Source organism: Rhinatrema bivittatum, chromosome 5, assembly GCF_901001135.1.
Source record: "Rhinatrema bivittatum chromosome 5, aRhiBiv1.1, whole genome shotgun sequence".
Classification (NCBI taxonomy): Eukaryota; Metazoa; Chordata; class Amphibia; order Gymnophiona; family Rhinatrematidae; genus Rhinatrema; species Rhinatrema bivittatum.
This window is the reverse complement of record NC_042619.1, coordinates 226,377,074-226,403,996: the sequence shown is the minus strand read 5'-3', so window position 1 is coordinate 226,403,996 and position 26,923 is coordinate 226,377,074. Positions and strand designations below refer to the sequence as shown.

The window sequence follows — 26,923 nt, the reverse complement described above, 5'->3', positions numbered from 1 at the left end:
CCCCGGGGCTGCTCACGGCTCGGGCCAGCTTTCACTGCCATGTTCCCCGGGACTCCTCATGGCGTCCTGGCCTGGCCACTGCCACCATCTTCCTCGACTTTGGGCCTTCCTAAGCATGCGTGCGTGTGCCACTGGGCCCTCCTTTGAAGCCTCATCGGCGGGAACCTCGGGGGCGTCTCCGGTTAATGACATTATCAGACCGGTGTATATAAACTCCACCTTTGCCCTCAGCTAAACGACTTGGCAACAAGTTCCGTTCGTCTTCGACTACTGCCTACATGTTCCTGAGACTTCCTTTGTTCCTTGGACTTGGACCCTGTCTGGTACCCGCTCCTCGGGGGCCAGTGTTCGCATTGGGGATTCGCTCCCCTCGCCTACCCCAATCCTCGGGCTGGCTCTGCGTCTCCTGGGTTCTAACCCGCAAGGCCTCCCGTTCCTCAGGACTACCTCTGGACATCTCAGCTATCCATGAGTTCTACAGAGGGGCTTCCCCGCTCCTCGAGGTTGCGCCCGCAGCCTGAACAAGACTGTCCACAACTCCAATTTCTCTGGACTGTGCTTACGTTCTACAGTGACTACCAGAGTTTCCCCGCTCCTCGGGGTAGCGCCCTCCAGCTTCTCTGGGACTTTGCACACCTCCCTGCTCCTCAGGGTTGCGCCTACATACTATATCAAGACTGCCAACATTTTCCCGCTCCTTGGGGCGGTGCTACATCATTATCAGAGGCTCAGTTCACCTTCCTTGTCCTGTGGGTTGGTCTACGGCGTTACATCATCATCCTACGCTGTGCAGCTCCTCCCTTCGGGTTGCCCTCTGAAGTACCTCCTGATTGGCCAAGCCTTACCCCCCCCCCCCCCCCCTCTTTCCTCTCTGCGGTCTGTCTGGCACTCATCCCCTCGGGGTTCCTGCCCAGGTATTGTCTCCAGTCTACTCTCCACAGGGGTCCTCTCCTGGTACCACGGGACCTCTCCATTGCCAAGCCCACATCTCTCCGCTGTCTCTAACGTCGCCTCCCAACGGTGCACACCTGTGGGGGTCCTTCCCACAGGTAGTAACAACTTGCATCTCGAGCCAAGGGCCCACATACCCACAAATCATAACACCTAGAATGCATTCAAGTTCTGACTTCCATCACCTCCATTGGTAGGAGGTCATTTCAGTCTTGATCGCCTTCCTCTATGAATTCTTACCAGACCAACGCTACATTCAACACCGAGGTTCCCTTCCATGTCTTTTTACCAGGTTTTCTAATAATCCACACAGCCACCAAATCTAATGAATCGTGTTGCCTTATGGCCGGCGCCATTTTGCGCAAAATGGCGCCGGCCGTAAGGCAACACGATTCGACTGCAGGAGGTCGTTCCGGACCCCCGCTGGACTTTTGGCAAGTCTTGTGGGGGTCAGGAGGCCCCCCCAAGCTGGCCAAAAGTCCCTGGGGGTCCAGCGGGGGTCCGGGAGCGATCTCCTACGCTGCTGACGTCGGGGAACAAAAAAGCAAAATGGCGCCGGCGCTACCTTTGACCTGTCATATGACAGGTCAAAGGTAGCGCCGGCGCCATTTCTACAACGCACGGAGGTTCGAGAGTAAAAGATCACACCAGGACCCTTCCTCTGGACCCCAGGTAATTTAAGGCATTTTGGGGGGGTTCGGGAGGGTGGGGGATTTATTTTAAAGGGTCGGGGTGGGTTTTAGGGTTGTTTTAATGTGCTGGTTTTCCGGCCCTCCCCCTTCCCCCCCCCCCCACTGGACCCCAGGTAATTTAAGGCATTTTGGGGGGGTTCGGGAGGGTGGGGGATTTATTTTAGGGATGTTTTAGTGTGCCGGTTTTCAATTTACACGATTTACACGATATTTAAAAAACCCAAACTGCGACGATCCGATTCCCTCCCCCTCCCAGCCGAAATCGATCGTTAAGACGATCGATCACACGATTCACATCTCTAGAAGATACCACAGCCTGGAAAAAGAATCCCTGCTCCTCTAAAAAAAAAAGTCAGAAGGTATCCACAATCTGCAAGAAGACATCTAAACTTTCAAAATGCATCATACCAAAACCAGGGGAAGGAAATACTTCCATAAGTGCATAAAGACAGTAGGAAGATATACGACTTTAAAGAAACAGTCCTTTAAATGGGAAGTTTTTGTATAAAAAGAAGCACATGGTAAAATAAATATCACCAAAGGCTTTCCTGCTATGGTGATCATAGGATACCCAAGGGCTTCCCGAACCTGCTCTAGAGATCCCCCCCCCACACACACACACACAGCCGTCTGGGTTTTCAGCATATCCACCATGAGTATGCATGAATGAATCTGTATGTGACAGCCCAAAACTTGTGCATCCAGCTGCCCCACAGGGCCAATCCTGCTTGCTGAAACAAATCTATTGTTTGCTGTTGGCACGGGATTCTGGCTTCAGTTTGTTCCAGCTGTCGTCTGATGAGCCTTAGCACTTACGGAGAGCACTAGCCACAGGGAGCGGATGGGTTGCAAGTCTCATCCCAGGTCTGACTTCTGTTGAAGTATTATTGAAAGCGTATGAACTGGAGAGACTAGGAGAACTGGCGTTGTGTCCGTTACCCACAGGGTTCAAGCTGTAGGGATTTTCTTTTGGAAAGCAGCATATTTTTCAGAAGTAACTTTCAAAAAATTAGTTTTTTGAAAGAAGCTATTTTTTAAAACCTCATATTAGAATATCCTTGAAAGGAGGACATGTGGTCAAAACATTTTTAAATGCACTTCCAGCCAGATTTAAGAATTGGGCAAAAAAATTATTGAAATTCCACTGTGGCTCAAAGCATTAATATCTAAAAAAAAATAAATAAAAGAGGAAAAAAATCCATCTAAAAAAATCTGTGCAAGGAAAAATGTGTGCAAACATATAGGTTCCCCTAGAGGTCGAGTTTAAGGAGCAAGCAAAAAAGGACTGGCGCTATGCACAATTCAGGGACGTCAGACGCCTGGTTTGCACGAAAGCTTGTAACAGGGGAGAAAAAGCGAGGTTGTTATTCGTATTACAGCGGGGAAAACGAAAGCACAAGGAGGTGAGGTAACCTGACCGGGGGGGGGTTTCATGGAGTCAGATTCCCACTCATAGGCCAGGTTCTTCCTGAGAGTTAAATACACTCATCACACATCCAGCCACAGCTCCTCCCAGGAGAGGCCACACTCGCTTAAAAACACTGTTCTGCTGGGTTTTATTACTCTGCATCTCTGGACAGTCTGCCTCTCAAACAAATCATTAGACAGTACTTAAAAAGATTCTGCCAGCGATATCAAATACATATTTTTGTGACAGGCAGTTCAAATGTTCCAATAAGCTGTATTAGTCCTGGAGAAAGCTGAAATCTTAATAGCTAATTGAGATACTTTTTAAGAATCTCCCAAAGGTGTTGCTGCTCAGGGCTTTTCAGACCAGACAGGACCCTTCCTCAGAAACCCTGGGAAATTGTTCCTTCTAAGACCTGTGATTACAATAATGGCCCGCTACTTTCAACTCTTTCCTAAAATATTGTGATGGTATTAACCACAGTCATTTGTGATTAAATGCAACAACAACAAAAAAAAACCCCCTTGAACACGTTAATTAGCAAATGCATCATTTGCGGTTAAACGAACAATTATTTGTTACTGCAAGCTACCTACAACAGGTCTTGGCACACTGTGCAGGACATCGGTGTACTACTACTACTAAACATGTATATAGTGCTACGAGATATATGCACTGCTGTACAGAGACATAGAAGATGCATTTATTTCCTTGCCTGTAGAACTTACAATCTAGGCAACAGATGGACAGCAAGGACAGGGGCTGATTAAGTGGATCAGGGATATTTTTTCCCTCTAAAATTCAGAGGAGAGAACAGTCAGAAGTGGGCGAGGGTCCTGGGAAGGAACATAGGAAGAACCATTTGCTCCTGCTAGATGAGGCGACTTATGATGGAAAGGAAGCTGAGTGAGAGGAAAAGTAAAGTAGGGTAAGTGAATGGGGAGGAAGGGAAGAGGTGGTGTCGAGTGAGAGGAAATAGAAGGGAAGATGGAACAAGAGGGAGCATGTGAATGATTGCAGGTGTGTGTGAGCATGTAAGAGAGTATGAGCAACCATGTGTGTGAGCAAACGTGGGTTGAGCATGTGAGAAAGTAGAAGTAAGCATGTGTTTGTGTGAGCATGTGAGAAAGAATGTGTGTGACCATGTGAAAGAGTGTGTGTGTGGGAGGGTATGAGCATTTGAGAGTGTGTGTATTTGAATATGTGAGCATGTGATAGAGTGTGAGCGAGCATGTGTATGTGTGTGAGAGTGTGCGTTTTGAAAATGAACATCTGTTTGTTAGAAAGTGTGTGTATATGAGAGAGAGTGAACAAACTTTATGTGTAGCTCTCCTTCCTACACTAATCCAGGACAGTTTCAAGGTGACTAAATCAAGAGTTCCCAGGTATGGAAAACTGGGAACTTTTTTTATCCTTATTACATTTAATGATTATTGTATGTTATTTTATGTATCTGCTGTTTTGAAATATGTTATTGGCTTTTGGGAACTTTTTAAAATTTTGTATATGAATTTAATTGCATAATGGTATTCTATTCATCAGCTGTCTTCAAATATGTATTTTTATTAGTATAGTTTTATTATTATGATTGTTTTACTTTTCCTGATTTTATTTTTTTATGAGGAATGGTGATGTTTCTTTTTTTCCCACTGATGCATTACATACAGGGTCTGGCTTTTTGCAGCTTCCAGTACAGTTTTTGTTTGTGTGTTTATAGTTTGTCACTTTATTCTGTGTTTGGCGAGGATCTGTCTATGTCCTGGTGTGTGATGGAGGTGAGATATTCTGCTACTGTGTAGTTTCCGTATAGGGATATGTAACAGCCTGGCTTGTTCTGTTTTCTTAATAGAAGGTGTATTGGTGTTTTAGGGTCTGGAGTAATATTTGCAGTGTTGCATTTTCATGCTTTGGGTTCTTACTTCTTGAGTGCAGGCATTTAGGGTCATTTTGGTAATGGATGCTTACTATATTGTATTTGTAGTTCAGTTTATTCATGGCTTTCTGAGGGCCAAGCCCAAACCCAATGCACTTTTTACAATAGGCCTATGGACTCCAGGTGTCTTTTTTGCAGGTTTTCCTCAGTATCATCACAGCACTGCATGTAAATATAACATCCATGTTGTTGTAAGTGATATTTTTACATTGTACATCTGTACTTTGAATGTCTTTTTTCATATAAAATCTGTTGTTATAAATGCACATAGTTGAGAGCTGGAGGGGGGAATGAGTGCAAGACTAAGGTTCGCCGAGTGCCTAATACCCTTGCCCTAGCCCTGAGAGAGTGCGCTATGCACAGTCCCTTGCCATTCACTTATCTCCCACATTCCCAGGATGCAAATGCTAGGGAAGGTTGGGAAGCAGATGATAGGGCTCCCAGCTTCCTAGAAATATTATCACTGACATTCTTATCTGGGAACTCTGACCTCTGCCTGCCCACTTCCACAGCATTTCCAGTAACGGAAAGGACCAAACTCCAAGGGTAACCTTTCCCCCCTCCTTCCCAGGGCCACCTTGGTGATTTGACCTGCTTTGGGGGGGGGGGGGGGGGGAGGGTGCCATCTCAGTCCGCGCCTCAGGCAGCAGATTGTCTTGAGCCGCACCTGATGCCCGTGCATTTGGAGATACTCAGCCCATGGCATTTTTTTTTCCTCATGTCACAAAAAAATGGTTTTGGGCCGTGGGGAGACTTATTCCAGGGTCTGAGCTTTTGCGCACTTCTTAACGTCACTGGAGAGACTCCAGGACTCGTCCCTTACCCAAGCCAACCCAAGAAAGCTGATCCAGCTCTGGTTTTACCCCAGTGCTTGCATGCAGTTCTCCTTCTGGTTTCCTTAAGAAACGTCAGCCTGTGTTATGCCAATAAAACCAATTCTTCCCGTAGACGAGGAATTCTTATAGCAGTGCACTCCTAAAGAAAAAGATAAACTAACAGAATCTGCTCAACCAAAACTGAAGAAAAAACCAGATATGTGACTGTAAATGCCAAACCAGCCAAACAGCACATGGGACTAATGTTAAACGTTATCAAAAATCCAAAGAGAGGGGGGAAGGAGAAGGGGGGAAGGAGAAGGGGGTAGGGGTTGCTTCCACTTACCCAAATGGTTTTAGGGCAAGAATGTCTCACTTTTCCCAGGCAGAACCGTTAAACCCACCCACAACCCCTCTAATAAAAAGCAGGACTACAGCTCCATGCATGCAATCTGGCAACACAAGAGCTGGACCAGCCCGTTTGGGTCGACCTGGGAGAGGTGGCAACCCTAAAGAGGCCACTGTGTTTCTGCAAAGCTCTCGCTTCCCCAGTTGCCTCCTCCCTGGCCAAAGGGTTTTTGGAAATCTCATTTCCTGATTTATTTATGAGGCTTAAACCCACTTTTCTGTTCCAGTCTTATTAAAATGAAGAAATAAATTGAGGCCAATATTCAGCTACTTATCTGGCTGAACACGTTAGTCTGATAACTTATCCAGCTAATCTGGCCAACATATTCAGCAGCGTGGCCACACCACTGAATGTACTTGCTACTTTATAGCTAGCCAGATACGTTTATCCGGCCAAATAGCTGTCTTAGACGTATACTGGCTAACCAAGGGGGCTCATTTACCAAGCAGATCACACGCGATGAGGGACGTTTCGCGTGCGATACCAAGATGGGGGCGGGGTCGGGGCGGCGTCAGCCCCGGAAGAGGAGGAGTCGGGGCGACACCGGGGCTGACGCCACGAAGACTTCGCCGACAGCGAAAGGTACGCTTCTTTATCGCTGTCGGTTTCGCGCCGAATAACTACACCTTTTATTGTGTAGTTATTTGGCGCGATGTCGGCAGCGATCGCACCGGCTATCGCAGGACCGCCCCCCCGTTTCACCCCCCCCCCCGCCCTCCGTTACCGCAGTATTCACTATGCCTTGCGGCATTAGTAAATCCAGCCCTAAGCTGGATAAGGTTAAGTAGCTCCTTCCTGGAACACCTCCATCCCACCCCTCACTTATCTGTTAGAACATCAAAGAAAGTCACTATTCTACTCCTTATAAGACAGCAAAGGCTGGACAGTTTTCATATTTTGCAGGACAGGTGATTAATATTTCTGCTGTAGGGAGTCACAAGTTGGTAGTCAGAAAAGGCGTAGAAAAGCCACAAAAACACTGCCGAAGTTAAAAAAAATATTGCACTCATCAATTTGTTTACGTAAGATGGAGTGCATGACCCTCTCCAGTTAAGCTGTTTATCTTCTTTTTTTTTCCTTTTTCTAGGTAACCTTGACATAGATATTGGAGACAGGACTGACAGCGATTGTCCATTTATCATCTAAACAGAATTTTCTTCAGGATGTACTGAGATTTTGTCTAACCCTTTTAGGAAGTTGTTTGGGAAATAAAATGTTAGCTCTGATTACGTTGGAATTTGAAAATTTCAGTCTCAAATATTTATAGTCACCTATTTGTATTTTTTATTTTTCTAACCTTTCTGACATTTTGTTTCAAAACATGGTGTGTTATGTAGCAAGCAAGATATGTAAATTGTAGGATGCTGTGTTTCGGACTCACTGTGCCAGGAGAAAATGTGGGGACTAAGAGAGCAGGAGAGTAAAAAAAAAAAAAAAGATGATGATTCCATCCGTCCTTCCAGAGATGTAGGAGCCGCACTCGTTCTGCACAACTCCATGGCCTGTCACATTGTTTAGTCTTTATTTTAGTCCAATCAGAGAAAGGTATCAGAACCCGCAGATAACCCTGCTAATCAGAAAAGGCATCTTCCCAGTCCCCGGTCTGTGCCATCTCTTCTAGTAAGACCTTGCTTTGCGATGCTCATCTAACATGCACCTTCCTTTTGACTTTATCCTTATGGCACTCCTGTGACTAATTATTGGGCCTGATTAAATCAAAGCTTCTTGCCATCGGACAAGGAATATCAGAATCCTGATTAAATGGGCCCACTGTAGAATGCGGGGATGGGGGTGAGCCAGAGCCAGAAAAACAACCCACTTATGCAGGCTTCTGACACGGAGCAAGCCACCATTTCAATGTCTGGCTCACAGCTGACTTCTTGAAAAAGGGTCAGTTGGATCACATTTTTTTACTTTTACATCCTCTAGGTGTCCATTTTATCACGTTCAAATGGGTTTGATTTGCTTGGCTCCTGGTTAAATGGCAGGGATTAATCGCTTTTCTGGCAAATACATTCTAAACTCCCACCCCCTCACCCCCCAGCTAGCTAAGAGAATTCAACTGGTACTGTTTTAATCTCCCTACAAAACAGTAAACTACAAGATTTGACTGATGATTAATATTATCTCCTTTACCTCTGACAGCTATTTTGTGATCTTTTCATTGCAGACTTTCACCTTTTAACTTGCTTTTATTAATGGAATGCATTACATGTTGATCCTCAATAGAACATATTTAGTCGGCAACATCTGAGGGCTTCTTAAAGTCAAGGAAGAAGGGAATAATAAATAGGTCTGCTTGTAATGCTAGAAACTGTTTCCTTCATTGTGGTCAGAGTAGTTCGTATGCAGTATAAACAAAACTGTTAGGAAATAATTTGCAATTAGTATATGAGAAAATGGTATATCAAAGGATTTATTATTTTAATTACCTGCATTATGCAGTGCATGGTAAAAAATGGCAGCTGGCAACATTTATGATATCCCAAATGAAAAGAAAGTTAATTACAAGTTGATTACAGAATGCAACCATACAATGAGGTGGAAACATGTTAAGTGTGCTGGAGGTAAAACCAATATACAGGAAAAATGCTGTAATGCCTGTGATTTTTCCGTAACTTCTGCTCTCCTCTGGTTCTCCAAATCTCTTCTGGAGCTCAGCCCTGTACAGGACCAGATGTTCAAGCATTGGCCCAAGCTAGTATTGCTATGCAAATTATTACAAAGTTTTGTGGCTGGACATGGGAGGGTTGGGTGCTAGGAGGAACTACATACAGTAGGTGAGGGCATCTTGTACGCTCCTCTACCAGAGATGGTGGGATGCCAAAGAGGAAAGCAAAAAAGACGGAACTGGAGAAGAAGAGAGCGCTTGCAGAGATGGTCACACAGCTAGGATGCACCTTTGGCAGTGTGGGCAGGCTGGTTGGGACGCTTGGCTTTTTTTCTGCCCTCAACTACTATGTTAAAAGCACACAGAAGCTGCATTCCACGGGGCCACACAGAGGCTGGCCGCAAGCTTATTAAACACTGAGGTCAAAACCCTTGCAAGGAATGGATGCAACATGTAACTTTCCTTAAATCCTATTTTCATTTCACAGGGGCTTACAATGCTAAAGAACAGCATTGTGACAGCATTCGGCAGAGATATGCTGCTTTAATAAAGACCTTGTCTATAGTTGCAGGATAAACTGCAATCTTTACTCAGCTATCTTTTCTTAATAGCCTTCTCTGTTGGCTCTAGTTCACATATTATTCGTACAGTATCACTGCTTTATTTTTAAGATTCCTCTGTCCAAATACTGGCTTTATTTAAAAAAAAAAAAGACATTTTCCTAATCTGTGCCAATGGAAAAAAAAAACAACTCCGTTATTGAATAAAGCCCCATTATTTCTTATTGACGCTGTACTCATTAGGGGAGTTTAATACTTGGCCATACACATTTTAATGCTTGTATTTAAATTTAGTGAAGCAAATTGATTTCTCATGATCCATCACCTGCAAGCGAGCAAATTCCCTCCACTGTATTGATTGTCTCTTATGGAAGTGATCCGAGGAAGATGCTGAGCTGCTCTTACTGCTAGTGCAGCGGGGGGGGGGGACACCAACCCTGGCTTTCCCATCAGAGCTCAGCCCGCCACAGAGGAAATACTGCGCTTCTGCGAGCCATCACACGTATCCCATGGGCCTTATCAGTCACTCCCTTCTCAACAGTGCACGACAATCCCAGGCTGAAGGCTTACCGGACACAGCCAGAATCCTGCAGGGAAAGAAGTAAGAATGCACTTGCTTTCTTACCACTATTTCTGTACTAAATATAAGATTATACGCATACATCCACACACAGGTTATCGATAAGCAAACATTTTACAGACCAAACCCCTTAACAAACTAATATTTTTATTACCCACAGCATATACCACAGCCCTTAAATTCTTCCTCTTGTAACAAATTGTCTTTATAGCAGGCAAGTCCATTGGCTCTGAGTCCATGTGTGTCACCCACTGCCAAATCCCACCCATCCAAAAGGCCGCACATCCATCTCACTGTCAGAACAATTAATTATTGGGGCTGCCTGCAACACCGCTGGGAGGCTTAAAATGTGACTGCTTGGGAACATGAGTAGTGCACTGGAGAATCGTTATGTATTTCCCGGGGCCGGGATTCTGAGAAAGCAGAGCAAAGGGTGAAGGGGGGTCCTGGGAAGGTGAGCCAGTCCTCAGATTTAAAGAAACCAATGGCATGCAAAGTAAGGCGGTGAAAAACAGAATTAAAAAATAAACAATCACTGGGTCTATAGGTGCCAGCTCTGTGGGTATATAGTGGGTGCTTGACCAGCCCAATATTGAGCAACTATGTAACTGTGTCCAGAGAAGGATCATTTCTGTTGAGTTTAGCAACCCCAGTTATTTTGAAAAATTGGCTCTGATGACCGGATCTCCAGATGAGCATGCAAACAGCAAAGGAAAGAACAGCACATCAATAGATGGAGTGGGCGACTGTATAGTGCACACTAGATGTACTCAACGCTAGGCACATAATGGGCAGTTCCTATTCCTTGGAACTTACAATCTAGTCAAGGAAGTCAGACAGGACACATAACAAAGAACACTTAAGATGCTTTGACTTAAGAGAGCAAGGCCACGACTGAGAAGGTTTAAGATAATATATTGTAAGAAACTAGATTTGCATGTTTAGAAGGCAATGACCAGAATCTCCCAAATATGATTTCATTTCCCAGAGGCACTGGAAGACAGACATGCAAAGCACCAGTGGAGAGGCCCCATACAGGGACTTCCTAGGCAGTGGTGGGAGTGGGAGTGGGGATGAGGGCTTCGGTAGAGGACAAGTGGGGAGCTGGGGTTGGTTTGGGTCTTGGGAATCTGTGTGCTCATCTACCCTGAGCAGAAGAGAGGAAGAGGAGAAGACAAGATGTGATGGGCAGTTAGGTCTTTTCCTGCTGACATTTATTTGTTTGACTATGTCACCACTCCGTAAACAAACTTTCTTCACTCTTAGGACCTGGAGCCAGTGGCAGTCCCCAACGTCCCTACACGCAGCGCCCTGACTCTCTTCCCATAATATATACTCTCTCCCAGCTTCTCCTGAAGAAGGTGGGGGAAGAATTAAATGGGGGTGGGGGGGGGAAGAGCTGGCTTGGAGGCAGTGGTGGTGACAATGGGATGGTGAGGACTGACTGGAGGGAGAGGTTGGTATGGGTTGAGACTGGTTGGGATGGGGTTGAGGGACAGGATGCACTGGAGGAAGAGAAAGAATGGGGTGGATGCAAGCTGATGGGGGAGAGATGGAGTAAGGGGGAGCAGATTTAATTTTTAATTGCACGAGTCGCTCTGACCGTGCCGTGATCCTACCTTCCTTGTGCAGGACACTTGCCACTTTGTCTGGTGATGATCCTGGCTCTCACATTTAAGTTTTTACTTTTTGCCAACCCTGTTTGAGCAACAGCGAGGAGAGATCACTACTGTAACCCTTTCAGCTAGAAGCAAAGAAGAATTCCAGCCAAGTGAACAGCAACAAGTATTGCTGACTCTTATTGCATTCAAGCTGTAAATATCTTCTGCGCTGCTGAAAGCTCTGTGCCGTAACACAGTAATTAGGAAGAATTATTGCCCAGCCCATGGCACAGCACCTAAGGCTCTATAATTACCAACGAATGGGAATGTACAAGCTAGGAAATTTGACTGGCACCTAGGAGATGACAATGCAGCAAAAACATTATCTCTTCTCATCTGTGATGCTGCAATGGTGATGGGGAGCAAAGCTCTACCCTTTATTTTACATAACTGTGCAGCAGTGTCATAAATGAACATTTATGATGTAATGATTGCAAAAAAAAAAAAGATGCCCAAGTTGCTAGGAATTCCCTAAAGTTTTTGTGGTTTATGTTTCAAGCTATAATAGTCCTCAGACAAGTTGTTTTCTCGTTTTGCATGTGGATGTCCAAATTTCCAGGGCCTTTTTCAGGTTCCTTTATTGCTTATTTTGATCTCCATCGAAATACTGTGCCTCCATCACTATCAAGGATCAGTTTTTGTCTCCAAAGCGTTTGAAGGGACTGGCACCAGGGTTCATACAGATGTTCATTTAAACAAACGAAAGGCTCGCCCCGGCACTCCAGTATCAAAAGCAAAAAAAAACAGTGAACACGGACTTGCGTTCCAGTGCAGGGTTCCAGCAGTTCTGTTGGCGCTGGAGAAAACTGCGATCCCCTATAAAAAGAGGCCAAGACGAAAGATGTCCCTCCTGAGCTCTGGGGACCTCACAGGCCTCACCTCTCCTTCCGATGAAAACCTCAAGTACTACAACCTCTTTCTTGTCGGTGGCAAGACCGCCAGCATCTTGGACTTGTCTTTCAAAAATCGCTTTCTGGTTCAGGTTGGGGGGAAAGGGGCTTAGTGAATCTGTGAGCAGGGGCGCAATTCCACCCAAGCGGCCCCCCCCTGCAAGGTAAGTTGGTGGGAAGGAGCCCCAAGGAAGGAGGGGGGGGGAGGCTCCACTTGTAGCCACGCTGGGATCCTCTGAAGTGGACGCTCCTACCCCCACCACCCCCTGTTCTGAGGGCTCTTTCTAAAAGTGTTGCTTTGGGGGGGGGGGGGGGTGTCCTTAATTTAAACTTATGCCCTTATTTGTGAGCTCGTGAAAGCCAAGGCTCATCACAGGACCGGTCTTATAACCCTTACTAAAGCAGGGCAACCACACCCCTATATATATATATAATCACAGTATAAGGCATATGACAGTTTTGCTATGTAATTTTTAAAGAGTGCTTATTTTTAACTTGATATTGTTTTATCTGTTATGTGTAAAATATTGTTCCTTTATTCTGTGAATGCAAAATATGCAGTCCGTGCCAAATGAGGCAATTCGGAGATGGCGGAATATAAGCAACACACCACATCCTGTTCCAGCACAATCTGTCATGGCGGAATATATTTGAGTTACACGCGTTATTCTGTCCACACAGTACCTTACAGTATGATGCTACAATGCCATGCTTCCCTCAGCGCACAACTGTTTTTTTGGAGAGGGGCAATAGGTGAGAAAGCATCCCGGAGAGGGACATAAAGATAGCTTTAAAAAAAGGCCTTGTTTTCTTGCTTTCTTGGGCCTTAAAGAACTAGCTTGAGGCTAAGGTGAAATGCGCCTGTCCCACCGCAAATACACACTCACACAAAATAACTCAGCTGTGACGAAGAATTAAAGAAAGCAAGAAAGAAATCTCCCTTAGCCTCCCCGAGTCACTGGCTGAATACATTATTACCAGAGAAAATATTTTAGAATATATTACCAAAGCAAAAGGAAACAGGTAATTGAGCGACCAGATGCTCCAATAACTGCAAGTGAGATTTGTTTCACTGTAAAATATGCTCCATGCTCAAGTGGCAAACGAGCAATTAATTTTCCTGGCCACATTTCAGATCAGATGTTTAGGTAGATAATATCTATGGATTTCCTTGACTGGGTCTGGTATGCATTGTGCTATTTGAAAAAAAAAGAAAAAAAGGTTTGCCTTGTCAGAAAACAGGACAACAGAGCAAAGCAATCGTTCACAGAAGCTACCCAAAAACTACAATTCGGTGTTTTGAAGACTACTAGTACGAAGGCACAAAATGCGCTCCCTGGAGCTGTAAATGCCCCTTTCTGGACAGCCTCAGCTTTTTCTAGGATGGTGTTTAACATAAAGGCTTTCTCTGGAAACAAAGAACATGTTCTGACTGCTTAACATACAAATGAAAGTCAAGGGTTTCCTGCAAAGTTTGTTTAGCCTGGAACGCCCTTCCGGAGGAAGTGGTGAAGACCAAAACTGTGAAGGATTTCAAAGGGGCGTGGGATAAACACTGTGGACCCATAAAGTCTTGAGGATGTGAATGAAGAGAAGAGGCATGGGGATGGCTTGCGGGAATGATGGCTACTACCTGATGATTAATACCCTTATTTAATAAACGTACACAAGGTTAATGCGACTCCAACATTGCTCTATGCTTCAACGGCAAGAGGAAATGTGGGAAAAAGGATTTGCATTCACAAATAAGCGTGGGAGTAGCTTGCTTGTTGCGGCGGTTACTACCCCAAACCAAATAAGCCTGATACTTCACTTTCAATGCATATCCAGCAAAGCTCTCTGCTTCAACAGCAGGGGGAATGAAGAAAAGATGATTTATATTCAGACAATTACCAACAAGGACTGAATTGCATAGTCTGGGTAAACAAATAAGTGTGGGAGTAGCTTGCTTGTTGCAGCAGTTACTACCCTGAACCAATCAAGTCTGATACTTCACTTTGAATATATATACAGCACAGCTCACTGCTTCAATGGCAGGGGGAATGAAGAAAAGATGATTTATATTCTGAAACAACCAACAAGGACTAAATTACACAGGCTGGGCAAACAAATCAGCATGGGAGTAGCTTGCTTAATGCGGCGGTTACTACCCCTAACCAATTAGACTTGATACTTCACTTTGATGCAGCTCCAGCACTGCTCTCTACATCAATGAAAGGCTGATCTCAACAAACAGCATCAGGAGGCCCTGCAATTCACCTGTGTTCTTCCTTGGCATGCAAGGTTGGCTTATCTACTGCAGGGCTATCACAACTGTCCTAAGGACCCCTCAACCAGCCAGGTTCTCAGGGTAATTATTATAGAGATCAATACATGTACATATATTGGAGACCCAACAGTCTGTGTAGAAATCTTTGTCTAAGCCCATCAAATAAGACCGCCCTCCTAAATGTTCACCAAACTGAATTTTTAATTTTTTTTTAGCTTAAATACATCAGTTATTTATACTTGCTTTGGCTTTAAGAATCATCTCCAGAGCAGTTGATTATATAATTAATGATGCCTTAGGCCATAGCAACCAGACTACCACTGTACCTAAATCCTGCTTCAAGTTTCGGCTTCACTTGAAGGATTGTGGCACGTCAAGCGACTCTGCTCTCGGTTAGAATCTGGTGATACAGAGAGGGAGCCTGCGCTCGATTCAGGGAAAATTCCAGCTGTTTTCATCCAGATATATACAGTATATACACACACACACCTCAATAAACTACCGCTAAAAAATGACAAATGCCTTAAAGGAATAATAAAGGAGGGAACCATGCCTAATCTTGATTAGAAGCCAAACTGAAAAGCTTAATTGATTTAAAGTCTTCAGTGCTACAGAGAAGCCCCTTAACGCAATGACATAACGGCGCTCATAGTGGGTGCAGAACCATAAACACAGTAAACATGCCTGAGGGGTACAGTGCAGTCTTTTAACACGTTAATTCATGCAGGCAGTACAGGGTGAGCTACCTGCCCCCAAAAGCCTCCAGTCCTTGAAGGAAGAAAGGGAGAGAGGGTGGCAGTGGCTTTAAGTGGCCGGTACGCTGCAGGATCACGGTTGGCCGCGCGTGTTTATTTTGAGCAAGCTACTGCGGGATTGTCTTTCAGCCTGCAGCCATGCCCCCAGGCCGCCCGCTGCTTTCCAGTCATCTGAGAGGAGGACGCACAAGGGCAGCTTCGGGTCTGTGCGGCCACGGATAAAGGAGGCGGTGGGATTTCTGGTGTTAGCGTCAATGCCTCTCCAGTTGATCTTTCTCATGGCTCGCCCATCCTTCAGAGAGCTCCATTTCAGCCAACCGGTAATGTTTAAATGTACTTGCACTTCATGGCCCTCCAATCTGTCCCTCATCCCCCAGCCTGCAGGCCTCAGCTCCGTGCTTCCACAATCTTTATCTGCTCCTTCCCCCTGCCTTACAGTATGAAGTTTTAAATTTGTTCCTTTTTCTAGAATAAATGCCTTATCTCTTTTCATACTATCTCTCTCTATGCCCAGCATCCACCTCGCTTTCTCTTTTTCCCCCTGATCAGTCTCCCCCCTCTCGCTCCACAACCTCCATTCTCCTGCCAGAGGCAGCTCCCACACGGCACTCCCTCCTTTTACCGCAACAGCGGCAACTCGGATACAGCATCCTCCCATTGTTCTCTCCCTTGCCCAGCAGAATTCCCCTTCTTTCTCTACTCCACCCCCTGAACCCAGTATCCCACCTCCCCTGCTCAGCTGCATCCCCCTCTCTCACAACCACCTGCCCGGTATCCTCCTCCCTCTCCTTCCTGCCCAGTAGGATTCCTTCCTCTCCTAGCCCCCCCTCTCTCCCCCCCCCCCCCCTTGCCCTACAGAATTCCCTCTCTACCCCTTCTCTAGCAGCATCGTCCTCTCTGCTCACTTCCTGCACAGCAGCATCCCCTTCTGTACCCCTCTCCGGCAACATCCATCCCCATCCCCATCTCTCTCCCTCTCACCTCCCACACAACATCCCCTCCTCACTCTCCTCCCTTGCCCAGCAGCATCTGTCCGCACCTCTCTTCTACCAGCAACATCTTTTGGTCTGATGCAGACTGTGGCCTTCCTCCCACCTTCGGCACAACTTCTGCATGGGTCTGATCTGGTTCCCCTACTCTGCGCCTGGGCCATGAAACAGCCCCCAGGAGCACTGGGCCAAGTGATGATATGACAAGCCTTTTAACAAAAAGCCCGGGGGTATGATCCTAGTTCCTGCCCTCATCCCAGAGACTACTTCTATTGCTTTCTCCCAGCTTCATTTGTCCCTTAGCACAGCCGAAGCAGGGACCCACCCCACACAGCTCTGCCAGAGCCCAGAGTACTGATAGGCTGAATATGAAGGCAGTGAATGCATGCAGTAGCCAGAGGCACTCACATTTCGTGAGTGCAAAGCAGCTGCTTTCTACTCCATTCACTGCAGCCAGATCTGCCAACAGCATGGATCTCCTTTACCACTACTCTGTCTCATCCTCGCCCTCTCTAATAGCCTTTAATCTCTGGCTGTAATAGTCAGGCTCACTGTATTTCCTTCCAAATCCTCTTTGCTGCAACATTTCTGCATCATCATCGGCCTCTCGCATCCTCTCTGTCTCCCATCTTGGAAGCTGAACATCCTTAATTCTTCTGAAAGTTGTCCATTCTCCAGGCCAAAGTGTATACAACCTCGGTCTGGTCCTCAGGTTACACCAAAAATATAAGTTACCCAATGATCCTTCACTGTGGCTATCCTGAAAACCAGGCCCTCAAAGGAGCAGAGTTGAAATTCCTGCAATGGAGTGCATCATTGGCTTTTCATAATTTTTTCCCTTGGCATGAAACCCTTTCCGAGGTAGAATTTCATCTGCAAGCTTTGTGTCTGAACTTCATCAGTCCCTGGGCGCAAATAGGTGGGTGAGGGGAGAATGGGAAGCTCTCCAGAGGCTGCATAAATCAAACATGATTTTATTAGCTTTTCTTGTTAATGGTTCCATGGCTGGTCTTTATCTTCCGGCATCTTAAATGTGAGAATAAAAAAAAAAAAAGATCAAAGGGCCCCAAATGTGAGGGTTTCTTCCTAGCCATTCAGAACTGTCCATTTGCAAAGTAAAATGTTAAGCTTAATATTTATGAATAATGTTTGCACAGGTTATAAAATCTGTCATTCAGCATTAATGTCTCATTTGTGCACTAGGCCTCAATAGATGATATGAATAAAGATAATGAGCAGCTTCTCTAAGTAAATACCCAGTGCATCCCTGGCTGGTGAGCAAATAACAGTTCCTAATTTTTCCCTGGTGAAACCAGAGAGCGGCTCCATCAAAGAAGGCCTGTGCTGCCTCTTCCATCTCCCTACCCTCTAGTCACCTGCTGTGTTCGGTTGGAAGGTCAAGGGGCGGATGCAAAGAGCGCTAAACGCATGACAATCTTACCCATACCAGGCGCTCTGGGCTACCTGCTTTCAGCGATATTCACTCTTGCCGTTAGCATTTATGAAATAAGCAGCACAAAACGTTCTGGTTAACCAAATGCAATTCCTAGCCCCACACAATATGCTACTGACTGGAGATGATGGAGGTAAATCTTCCAAAACATTTCTGCGTATGGTTTTAAACGCATAAATGGGGTTAGTTTTAAAAAAATCTGAAGCAATTTTGCATGCACTTGAAAGAGGAGTCCCCGGCAGCGGAGTTGGAAGCGCAGAAGCCATTCACATACAGGTGTAAAATATGGGCACATATGTGCCACGCGGGCATTCGCGAATACCCGCTAATTTGAAAATCAGGGCTGAAGGGAAACTTTGCTGTTATACAATTACCCTCAATTAGTGGCAATCTACTCTACTAAAGCAGTAGCATCCCTGACAGACACAGGATACCCAGAGCTGCAGGCTGAGGGCGTTGCTGTGCCCCACAGGACCTGCATCCGTCTGAGAGGTTTCAGGCCATCTGGACCATGAAGGAAAGCAGGCATTCAATTACTTCAGCCTTAAAGATGTTCTCTTTTGCCAGACTCTGAGTGAGCTGCATAAAAGAAGGATGTTCAGCAGAGTTTGCTAGTTCACAGTTCCCCCTCACTCCACACGCCATAAATCAACAGGCAGCTCCCTTTCCTTGCCTACCTATTCTCCTCTCTCTGACTCCCATTTCCTCAAACAAAAACGTTTGTTAATTGGGGGGAAAAAAATGCTAATTGTCTTCCCTCTTTTTACAGGAGTTTTGCAAATAGCTTTGTATGACAATTCAAAAAAAAAAAAAAAGGCTTCCATACAGCAGCAGAAGGAAATGTTTTCCACAGAATGAGAAGCTCAAGGACGAGGGTGGGAAGCTGGAAAGGAAAGTGAGAAACATTTTTCACGGAGAGGGCGGGGGATACCTGGAACAGACTTCCAGCGGAGCTTGTAGGAGCCGTAAAAGTTAAAAAGTATCCCGGATTCAAGCATGCCTGGGACAAACACAGAGGCGCCTTCCTGAGGGAGGGAGGAAGCCACCCGTTCAAGCAGGACCTACCGTATGACCGCACAGAGGTGCACATGGGCAGACCGGATGGCCCACGCAATCCTTTTCTGCTCATACCGTCTATGTTTCTATGCAAGCCAAGATTTTCTTTTTGAAAGAAATATGTGCAATTGTTCGGAACAGAGAAGAGCAAGGCAGGTGGGCGTGCTTTAGTCAAGTGGCACTGGGCCTGCAGTCTCGGGTAGAGGCAAAAATGGACGAGATTTTGGCCCATGTGAGTCAAGTTTTCCTGTGTTCAGTCAATCCATACATTACCTAGATGCCCTTCCCCATGGACTTGCAACGCAGCAGGATAATAGCCTGTGAATGACTCCGGGATTGTCGCCCCTTTTGTATCAGAGCTGCCAAGTTCCCCATGGCTAAGAGGGATACTTTTTAACTTCCACCCCAAGCAGTATGGTGTTTCTGGTTCCCGACTCTATCCAGTGCTGCAGGTCCAATAATTTATCAGGATAAGGTTGTTAGAAATACAGAATTGCCCCAATCTCTCTCCTGGAACTGGGTAACTGCTGGGGGGGGGGGGAGGGGTTATGGCTGTCTTGAACTGGGGTCTACCTGCTTTGTGGCTGGTGTCTTATGCAGAGAGCCACTGATTGGTTCAGAGAAAGTTGGCTTCAAATTGCAGATAGACTGCTGTATAGGCCCACCCCTGAGGATCCAAATTGTTTCTCAAGGTTCCCAGCATTTAGATGGCTAGGAGGCCAAAGGAAGGTTTGGGATTCTGGAGGAAGACCCTTGAGCTCTCCTCCTGGTGCGTATTAATGTTATACTGGATGTTAAGACTGGAAGCCTTGTGTCAAGTCTGTAAGAAGGAGTTTGCCATCAGTTGTGTTTGTGTGAGGCCTATAAAGAGAATCTTCTCTGAAATGACCGGGAATGAATAGCAGCTGGACTTGAAGTGAGTTGCCTATTCCGTTTACTTGCAGTGCACAAGTCAGGAATTGTTAATTTGCCATTGTTATCAAATAAACCAGTACGGAGACACAATACCTGTGTGAGTGTGCTGCAGGGGCCACCAGTCTGACAACTCTGTTGTATTATGGAGAATCACATCAGACTGGAGGAGGGAGCAGGTGGCTTTAGATTTTGGGGCCTATATTGTTGATAGATAGGCCAATGGATTGGGGGGGGGGGGAGGGCGGAGGGAGAATGAATGGTCCTCATAAATATTTATGAGGGGGCAGTGAAGTATAATCAGTGCTTGGGGGTGTACAAGCTGCTAAATTGCATTGTTTTGCTGACTTCTCATCAGAAAAGTCGTTTACGGTAAAGCCCTCCAATGCAGTTTGTAGTTCACAGTTTCCTATTGGTTATTCTATGCACTGCTCACACAACAAGGTGGGGCCTGCCCCTGGTAAAGGAGCTCAAGAGCTGCTTGATGACATCACAGGACGTCTCTTCGCTACTCAGACTGGAAGGCTTAAGCAAAAAGCTGCATTCCAACACCGTTAATCTAATGTTCGTCAGTTTTCTTGATTTATTTGCAAAAAACATCTATTATGTATACTAGAGGGTGTTGATAGTTTTTTTAATGTGTTGTTCATTTTTTTGTCGAGGAAGTGTATGCCACAGCAGCAGCTATTTCATGTGTTTTTGGCTTCTGAAAGGTTCCAGGCTGACACCATTGTAAACCAATGTCCTCTATTTATCCACAGACCAGGTAGAGCGCAGGCAGTGTTCAACAACACACACATACACACACACACACACACAGTGCCCTAACACAAAGCAGGAGTAGCATTGGTACAAGCTTCTCTCACGCGCACTGCCTCACTAATTGTGCCTTACCCTTGATCTGAAGGGACCATCCCTAGAGGTTGGGAGAATAATTCAGTCTCTAAGCCTGTGCAAACTTGGATCTCTCTTCTGGGGCTGCCAACAACGGGGCCCAGCTTGTGATGGCAATTTTAGTGATGTGGGCACCTGCCCACAGGGAACTGGACTGAGACCACCAACTCATTTTCACACAAGCCACCTTGTTCTGCCCCTACCGACCTAGAGGTAAACAGCTCTCTGACTCTGCGCTGGGCTCCTTGAGGCATCCGATCCACCAGATGCTTCATCCCTTAACCAAGAAAACGTAACTATTCCTCAGTGCTACCGAGGCATTTTCCCCTGTCACAGCCAATCAGTTCTTAAAAGAATCAATATTCAACCACCTACTCTGTGAAACAAAGGTATGCATACTGTTACAGCTCGCCACAAATACTTTGGCTATAAATTAGCCTTCGATTTTATGTTTTGCTGCGACACTTAATATCTACATTATAAAACTGAGAGATTTAACATGGCTGCAGAGATAAGCTGGCTGTGCTTTACTAAACAGACAGTACTTTGGAAAAGAAAAGAAGTCTGTATTGCAGCTAAAAACTTACACAGACTATAGCTATTAATGGCAGCGGCCCATGTCTAGGTGGAGTAACTAAACATATGCTCAACGCCTCAAATTTTACGGATGACGACACTGTCACATTAGTTGGGGGGGGGGAGGGGTGTGTGCAGGGGGCGGTGTGCAGCATTCTGTCAAGCACTCCCACAATGTAGCAGCTGTTCAGGAATCATGCCCATCCAGTTGTGCTCCGTTTATGAACAGAGATGTAATCCTAGATGTGTTTTATTCAGGCTGCAGCTGAAGGCTAAAATTAAAGATTACCAACTGCATGTTACCATTGTTTGAAAATTATCACAAGCACATAGGGGAGCCATTCATATATTCTGGCTACGGCTGTAAGAGTTAAACCATGCCGGGTACATATATACATATGTATATGTACTTTCTTGAAGCATCATGCACGTTAAATAGATTAAATCTGTACGATGCATTTTAAATTGATTAATATCTTGTGTCTCCAAAGGATGATAACTGAATTTTTATGTTATTTTACATCATTAGATACTGTGTGTAACATCGTCCAATAGGCATACTGCTACCAGACCACTGAGATAGTTATTAATCAAAATTCACTGAAAATTCCTATATACTACACCAGGGAAAATGATATTTAAAACATATTTAAACAGATATAAATCTGTAATATCATCATGCCACCATCACTGCTAGCAAGACATGAGGAGCATTACAAAAACTTAACATATATGAGAGCTGTTCCCCAAAAAGTGAATGTGGCAACTTAGCAAGGGATGTGTTGCATGCAAAAAATACACACCCCTTTAAATTGTGGGTCCATGTTATTGGATGTCAAGATAACATGAATTTTGGGGGAAGAAGCAGTTGTAGACGGACTCAAGAAAGGAAAAGCATTATGCACACTTGATTTGATATCAATGCTTTAAATCACAACAGGGGTACATAATAAGGCCTCCGTTAACTGGCCAGTTCTTAACTGGCACCCAAGAGTGCAAGAAGGATTTATGCATGCAGCTCTGGTCCACCTTGCTTTTTGTGCCATAATCTTATTATATAGACAGACACCCTGTTATTTAACTCTAAAAGACTTCAAGATAATGCTTATTTTAAATAAAAACAATTAAATATGTGTTATTTATGCAGTCCATCCAATGGTTGCAGGACCAGCCTTTCAGCAAAATGGCCCTTCTGAACATTACCCAAAGCTGCCTCTTGGGGGAGCCCAAGATCAGAAGGGTACATGTGGGTAAGCACATCACAGTGATCTTTCTTACCTAGCGATTACAACAAAAACGAATTCCTTATTTCTTACTTCCGGCTCCTAAACAGAGCAATAAATGCGAAGTACAGCGGAGCGTAAAAGGGGGGCAGAGGATGCACTCAGCTCCCCCAGACTGCACACATTCACGTGGGCTGCCGAACCTGCCACCGAGGAATTCTCACGAGCAAGGAAATTTGCGTCTGCTCTCTTTCAAACTGCTCCCAGGTCGCCAGCGAGGCCAGGCAAAGCAACAAATGCTCTAGCACGGGGGGGGGTGGCCAGCACAGGATGCACCTTACAGAGCCCAGGGGAGGTGTTTGTAAGCCCCCTGGAGATGGGGAAGACACCTACAGTGCCTGCAAGTCACTCGTCTCTAGCCACCAAGGAAACTATGGATAACCAAATAATAAGGCAAAACGTTAAGCAAGTGTATTCCCTCCAGGCAGGAGCACAGCGCAAGGTCTGCAAGTTTTTTTTTTCTCTGCAAAGCCTGGACAGAAGAAATCACATCATCCGCTTACAAAAGAATTCAGATTTAAAAGAAATAGCTACTGCGTGCCATGCTCTTTTCAATAAGCAGAAGAATGAATTAAACGCCAGAGTCTAATAAAAAAAAAAGTTAAAAGGAACAGATGGGTGCACGTTTAGCAATTAAAAGCCCACCGGTGCTAAAATACCTTGGCCAAAAAGCACGTCAGAGAAATAAATGGCTCTCCTTTTACCTGCAATTTACCAAGAAGCTGCCCATCAAGAGCCAAAACAATCTGTCTGTCTGTCTGTCGGTGAGGGGGTGCTGGGATCCGCAAGCCGGGGCACGGAGCAGCCCCCCGCAAGTTTGGAAACCATCCGTGGAAGGCAATTTCCCGCAGCGCCCGTTCCCGGAAGGCTCGGAGATTTGTTTCCCCCGCCGCCGGCATTGACGTTTCCCAGCCGCGTAAAAGGGCAGCTCGCATTTTGGGTTACTGCGCACGTTATTCCCCCATCCATCCTGGCCGTGTCACGGACAGGGAAGAGAGGGGGAGCCTTTTCCTTACCTTTCATCCAGTCCACCACCTGACTCGGAGACCATTTACTGACGGGTTCCATGATCAGGGCCATGGCGAGCGAATGCCCAGCCAAGGAGGCGACGTGGGCAGGCGCTAGGTCCTCGGGGCAGAGCCCGCGGCTGCTGCTGCTGGTGCCGGGGAGCTGTCACTGATCCGATCGCCGGTGGGGGGATCCTCTCTCGCTCTCGCTCCCTCCCTCCTCCCTTCCTCCAGCTCTCTCTCTCTCTCTCTCAGTCTCTCCCTCCCCTCACTTTCTCCACCTCTCTCTCTCTCTCTCTGAGTCTCTCCCCCCCCTCACTGTCAATGCGTTTCTCTTGCCGATCCGGGCTTCCTCCGCCCACCCTCCGGGGGCTCCCCCGGCCCCACCCTCCGGGTTCTCCGCGCCTTTCCGTCGGTTTTGTCCCTTTGCTGATCCTCCGCCTACGGCTTCCCCCGAAATATCCCAGGGAAAGGGCGGGGGGGAGGAGATCGGGGGCTGCGGGGGAAGCCGCTTCCCACCAGTTGATTGCTACCGGTGCAAAGCCTTCCCCGAGCTTTGAGGGACCCCCCCCCCAAGGCTGCAAGGGAGGGGGCGCCACTGAATAATGCAGCAGGGGGAGAGGAGATTCCTTGACGACACCTGCAAAAGGTGCTGGGTCTCCTCCCCCTCCCCCCGTCAAACTGGCCTGTTTTCCTGCTAGGAACGTGTTCCTTAAATTCGCTGAGACCTGTTCAGGTCTCAGCAGGGTCGCAACTGATTTTCAGAAGTCAAAGGCGCTTTGCAAAATGCTCTGATCGGCTGCGATCGTTGCGGGTTACACAAATATTGCCCCATCTCTGGGCCAACTGAAAACCAGATTTGCAATTGGCAAATTTGCAATAAATAAATAAACAGGGTGACCACGGTGTCGGGGAAAAGGAGCTACCTTAGCCGGTGATATATGTTCCAGTGATCCTTGTGACCAGCGTGCAGTAAATTGAATTCTTATAAATCCTCAGCTGTGCTGCCCATTCCTCCACCTCAGGCTGGCACCCCCAGCTGAATACATTTCAATGAGTGGCAGCCGGCAGTAACCATGGAATTCCTCCATTTAACTATTAAACTTTCTCTCTCTCTTTCTCTCTCTCTCTCTCTCTCTCTCTGTGGGGGGAATCCACAATCACATAGCAAATGAGGCAGCTAAAGACCAAAATGCCCCTTCCAGTCTGCCCCCTTGAGATTCATCCCCTTTGGGGAGCTGAGCACCTCCCACCTTCCCACTGTCTTGTCTTTACCTGATCCACAGACTGGTAAACAGGTTATGTTGGCTAGCTTCATCTGTGGCTCTCCTAGACTTAAGAACATAAGAGCATGCCATACTGGGTCAGAGGAAGAACATAAGAAGAAAATAAGAACATGCCATACTGAGTCAGACCAAGGGTCCATCAAGCCCAGCATCCTGTTTCCAACAGTGGCCAATCCAGGCCATAAGAACCTGGCAAGTACCCAAAAACTAAGTCTATTCCATGTTACCATTGCTAATGGCAGTGGCTATTCTCTAACGGGCGGATTTTCAAAGCCCTGCTTGCGTAAATCCGCCGGGTCCGGTCTCGGCGCGCCAGCAGCGTGCTGGCGAGCGTGGATTTACATCTCCCTTCGGGAGGCGTAAATCTATGGATAAAGGAAGGGGGGGGGGTTTAGATAGGGCCGGGGGGGGGGGTTAGGTAGAGGAAGGGAGGGGAAGGTGAGGGGAGGGTGAAAGAGTGTTCCCTCCGAGGCCGCTCTGAAATCGGAGCGGCCTCGGAGGGAACTATGGCAGGCTGCGCAGCTCGGCGCGCGCCGGCTGCCCAAAATCGGCAGCCTTGCGCGCGCCAATCTAGGATTTTAGAAGATACGCGCGGCTACGCACGTATCTTCTAAAATCCAGTGTACTTTTGTTTGCGCCTGCTGCACAAACAAAAGTACGCGATCACGCAGTTTTTCAAAATCTACCCCTAAGTGAACTTAATAGCAGGTAATGGACTTCTCCTCCAAGAACTTATCCAATCCTTTTTTAAACACAGCTACACTAACTATACTAACCACATCCCCTGGCAACAAATTCCAGAGTTTAATTGTGCATTGAGTAAAAAAGAATTTTCTCCGATTAGTTTTAAATATGCCCCATGCTAACTTCATGGAGTGCCCCCTAGTCTTTCTACTATCCGAAAGAGTAAATAATCAATTGACATCTACCCATTCTAGACCTCTCATAATTTTAAACATCTCTATCATATCCCCCCTCAGCCGTCCATCAAGCCCAGCATCCTGTCTCCAGCAGTAGCCAGTCCAAGTCACAAGTACCTGGCAAACATTAAATACAGTTCAAGCTACTATTGCTTATTAATTAATAGCAGTTTATGGATTTAGCAACTTATCCAAACCTTTTTTAAACCCAGATCCACTAACTGTTGTAACCACATCCTCTGGCAATGAATTCCAGAGCTTAACAATGCGCTGAGTGAAAATAATTTTTTTTTATTTGTTTTAAATGAGCTACTTGCTAACTTCATGAAGTGCCCCTAGACTTTGTAAATAACCGATTTACATTAACTTTTTCAAGTCCTTTCATGATTTTGTAGACCTCTATCTTATCCCCCCTCAATCGTCTCTTCTCCAAACTGAAAAGCCCTAACTTCTAGGGATGTGCAGACAAAAAGTTTGCGTTCATAAGTTGATAAGTTGAAGGTGAGGGTCGATTTCGTTCAATATGGACATATGGAGAATCCCATAAGTTGAGGGTCTGTCCATACGTTCACCGGTTCCCTAAATAAAAATTTAAACCCCTCACCCTCCTTAATCTCCCCCCAAGACTTACCAAAACTCCCTGGTGGTCCAGCGGGGAGTCAGGAAGCCATCGCTGTTTTTCTTTGCGAGGAGCACGTGATGTCGGCGTCACGTCGGAGTGACGCGGACGTCACGTGTTTCTCCACGCCTCCGCTCCGGGACCCCCGTTGGACCCAACCGGAACTTTTGGCCAGCTTGGGGGGTCAGCCCCCCCAAGCTGGGGTCAGCGACTCCCTCGCAGGCTTTCTGCTTTGGATATATTTTAAAAAGTTTTATTGTGAGTTTTTGCCTCTATGGCCAATTTCTTTTCAAATTCTCTCTTAGCTTGTTTTATCAATGTTTTACATTTAACTTGCCAATGCTTATGCTTAATCCTGTTTTCTTCTGTTGGATCCTTCTTCCAATTTTACAAG

The 26,923-nt window shown here is 46.1% G+C and overlaps 1 protein-coding gene across 4 annotated transcripts in view; it reads right to left on the bottom strand.

Annotated features, from left to right (window-relative positions):
• CNKSR2 (connector enhancer of kinase suppressor of Ras 2) overlaps nucleotides 1-23,893 on the bottom strand; it is a 469,908-nt gene extending 446,015 nt beyond the window's left edge. For all 4 annotated transcript variants that reach the window (XM_029603391.1, XM_029603393.1, XM_029603392.1 and 1 more), the window contains exon 1: nucleotides 23,714-23,893. In XM_029603391.1, coding sequence (XP_029459251.1) covers nucleotides 23,714-23,777 — 64 coding nt within the window. In that variant the 5' untranslated portion in view covers nucleotides 23,778-23,893. The remainder of the gene's footprint in view (nucleotides 1-23,713) is intronic.
• Nucleotides 23,894-26,923: the final 3,030 nt, after the last annotated feature.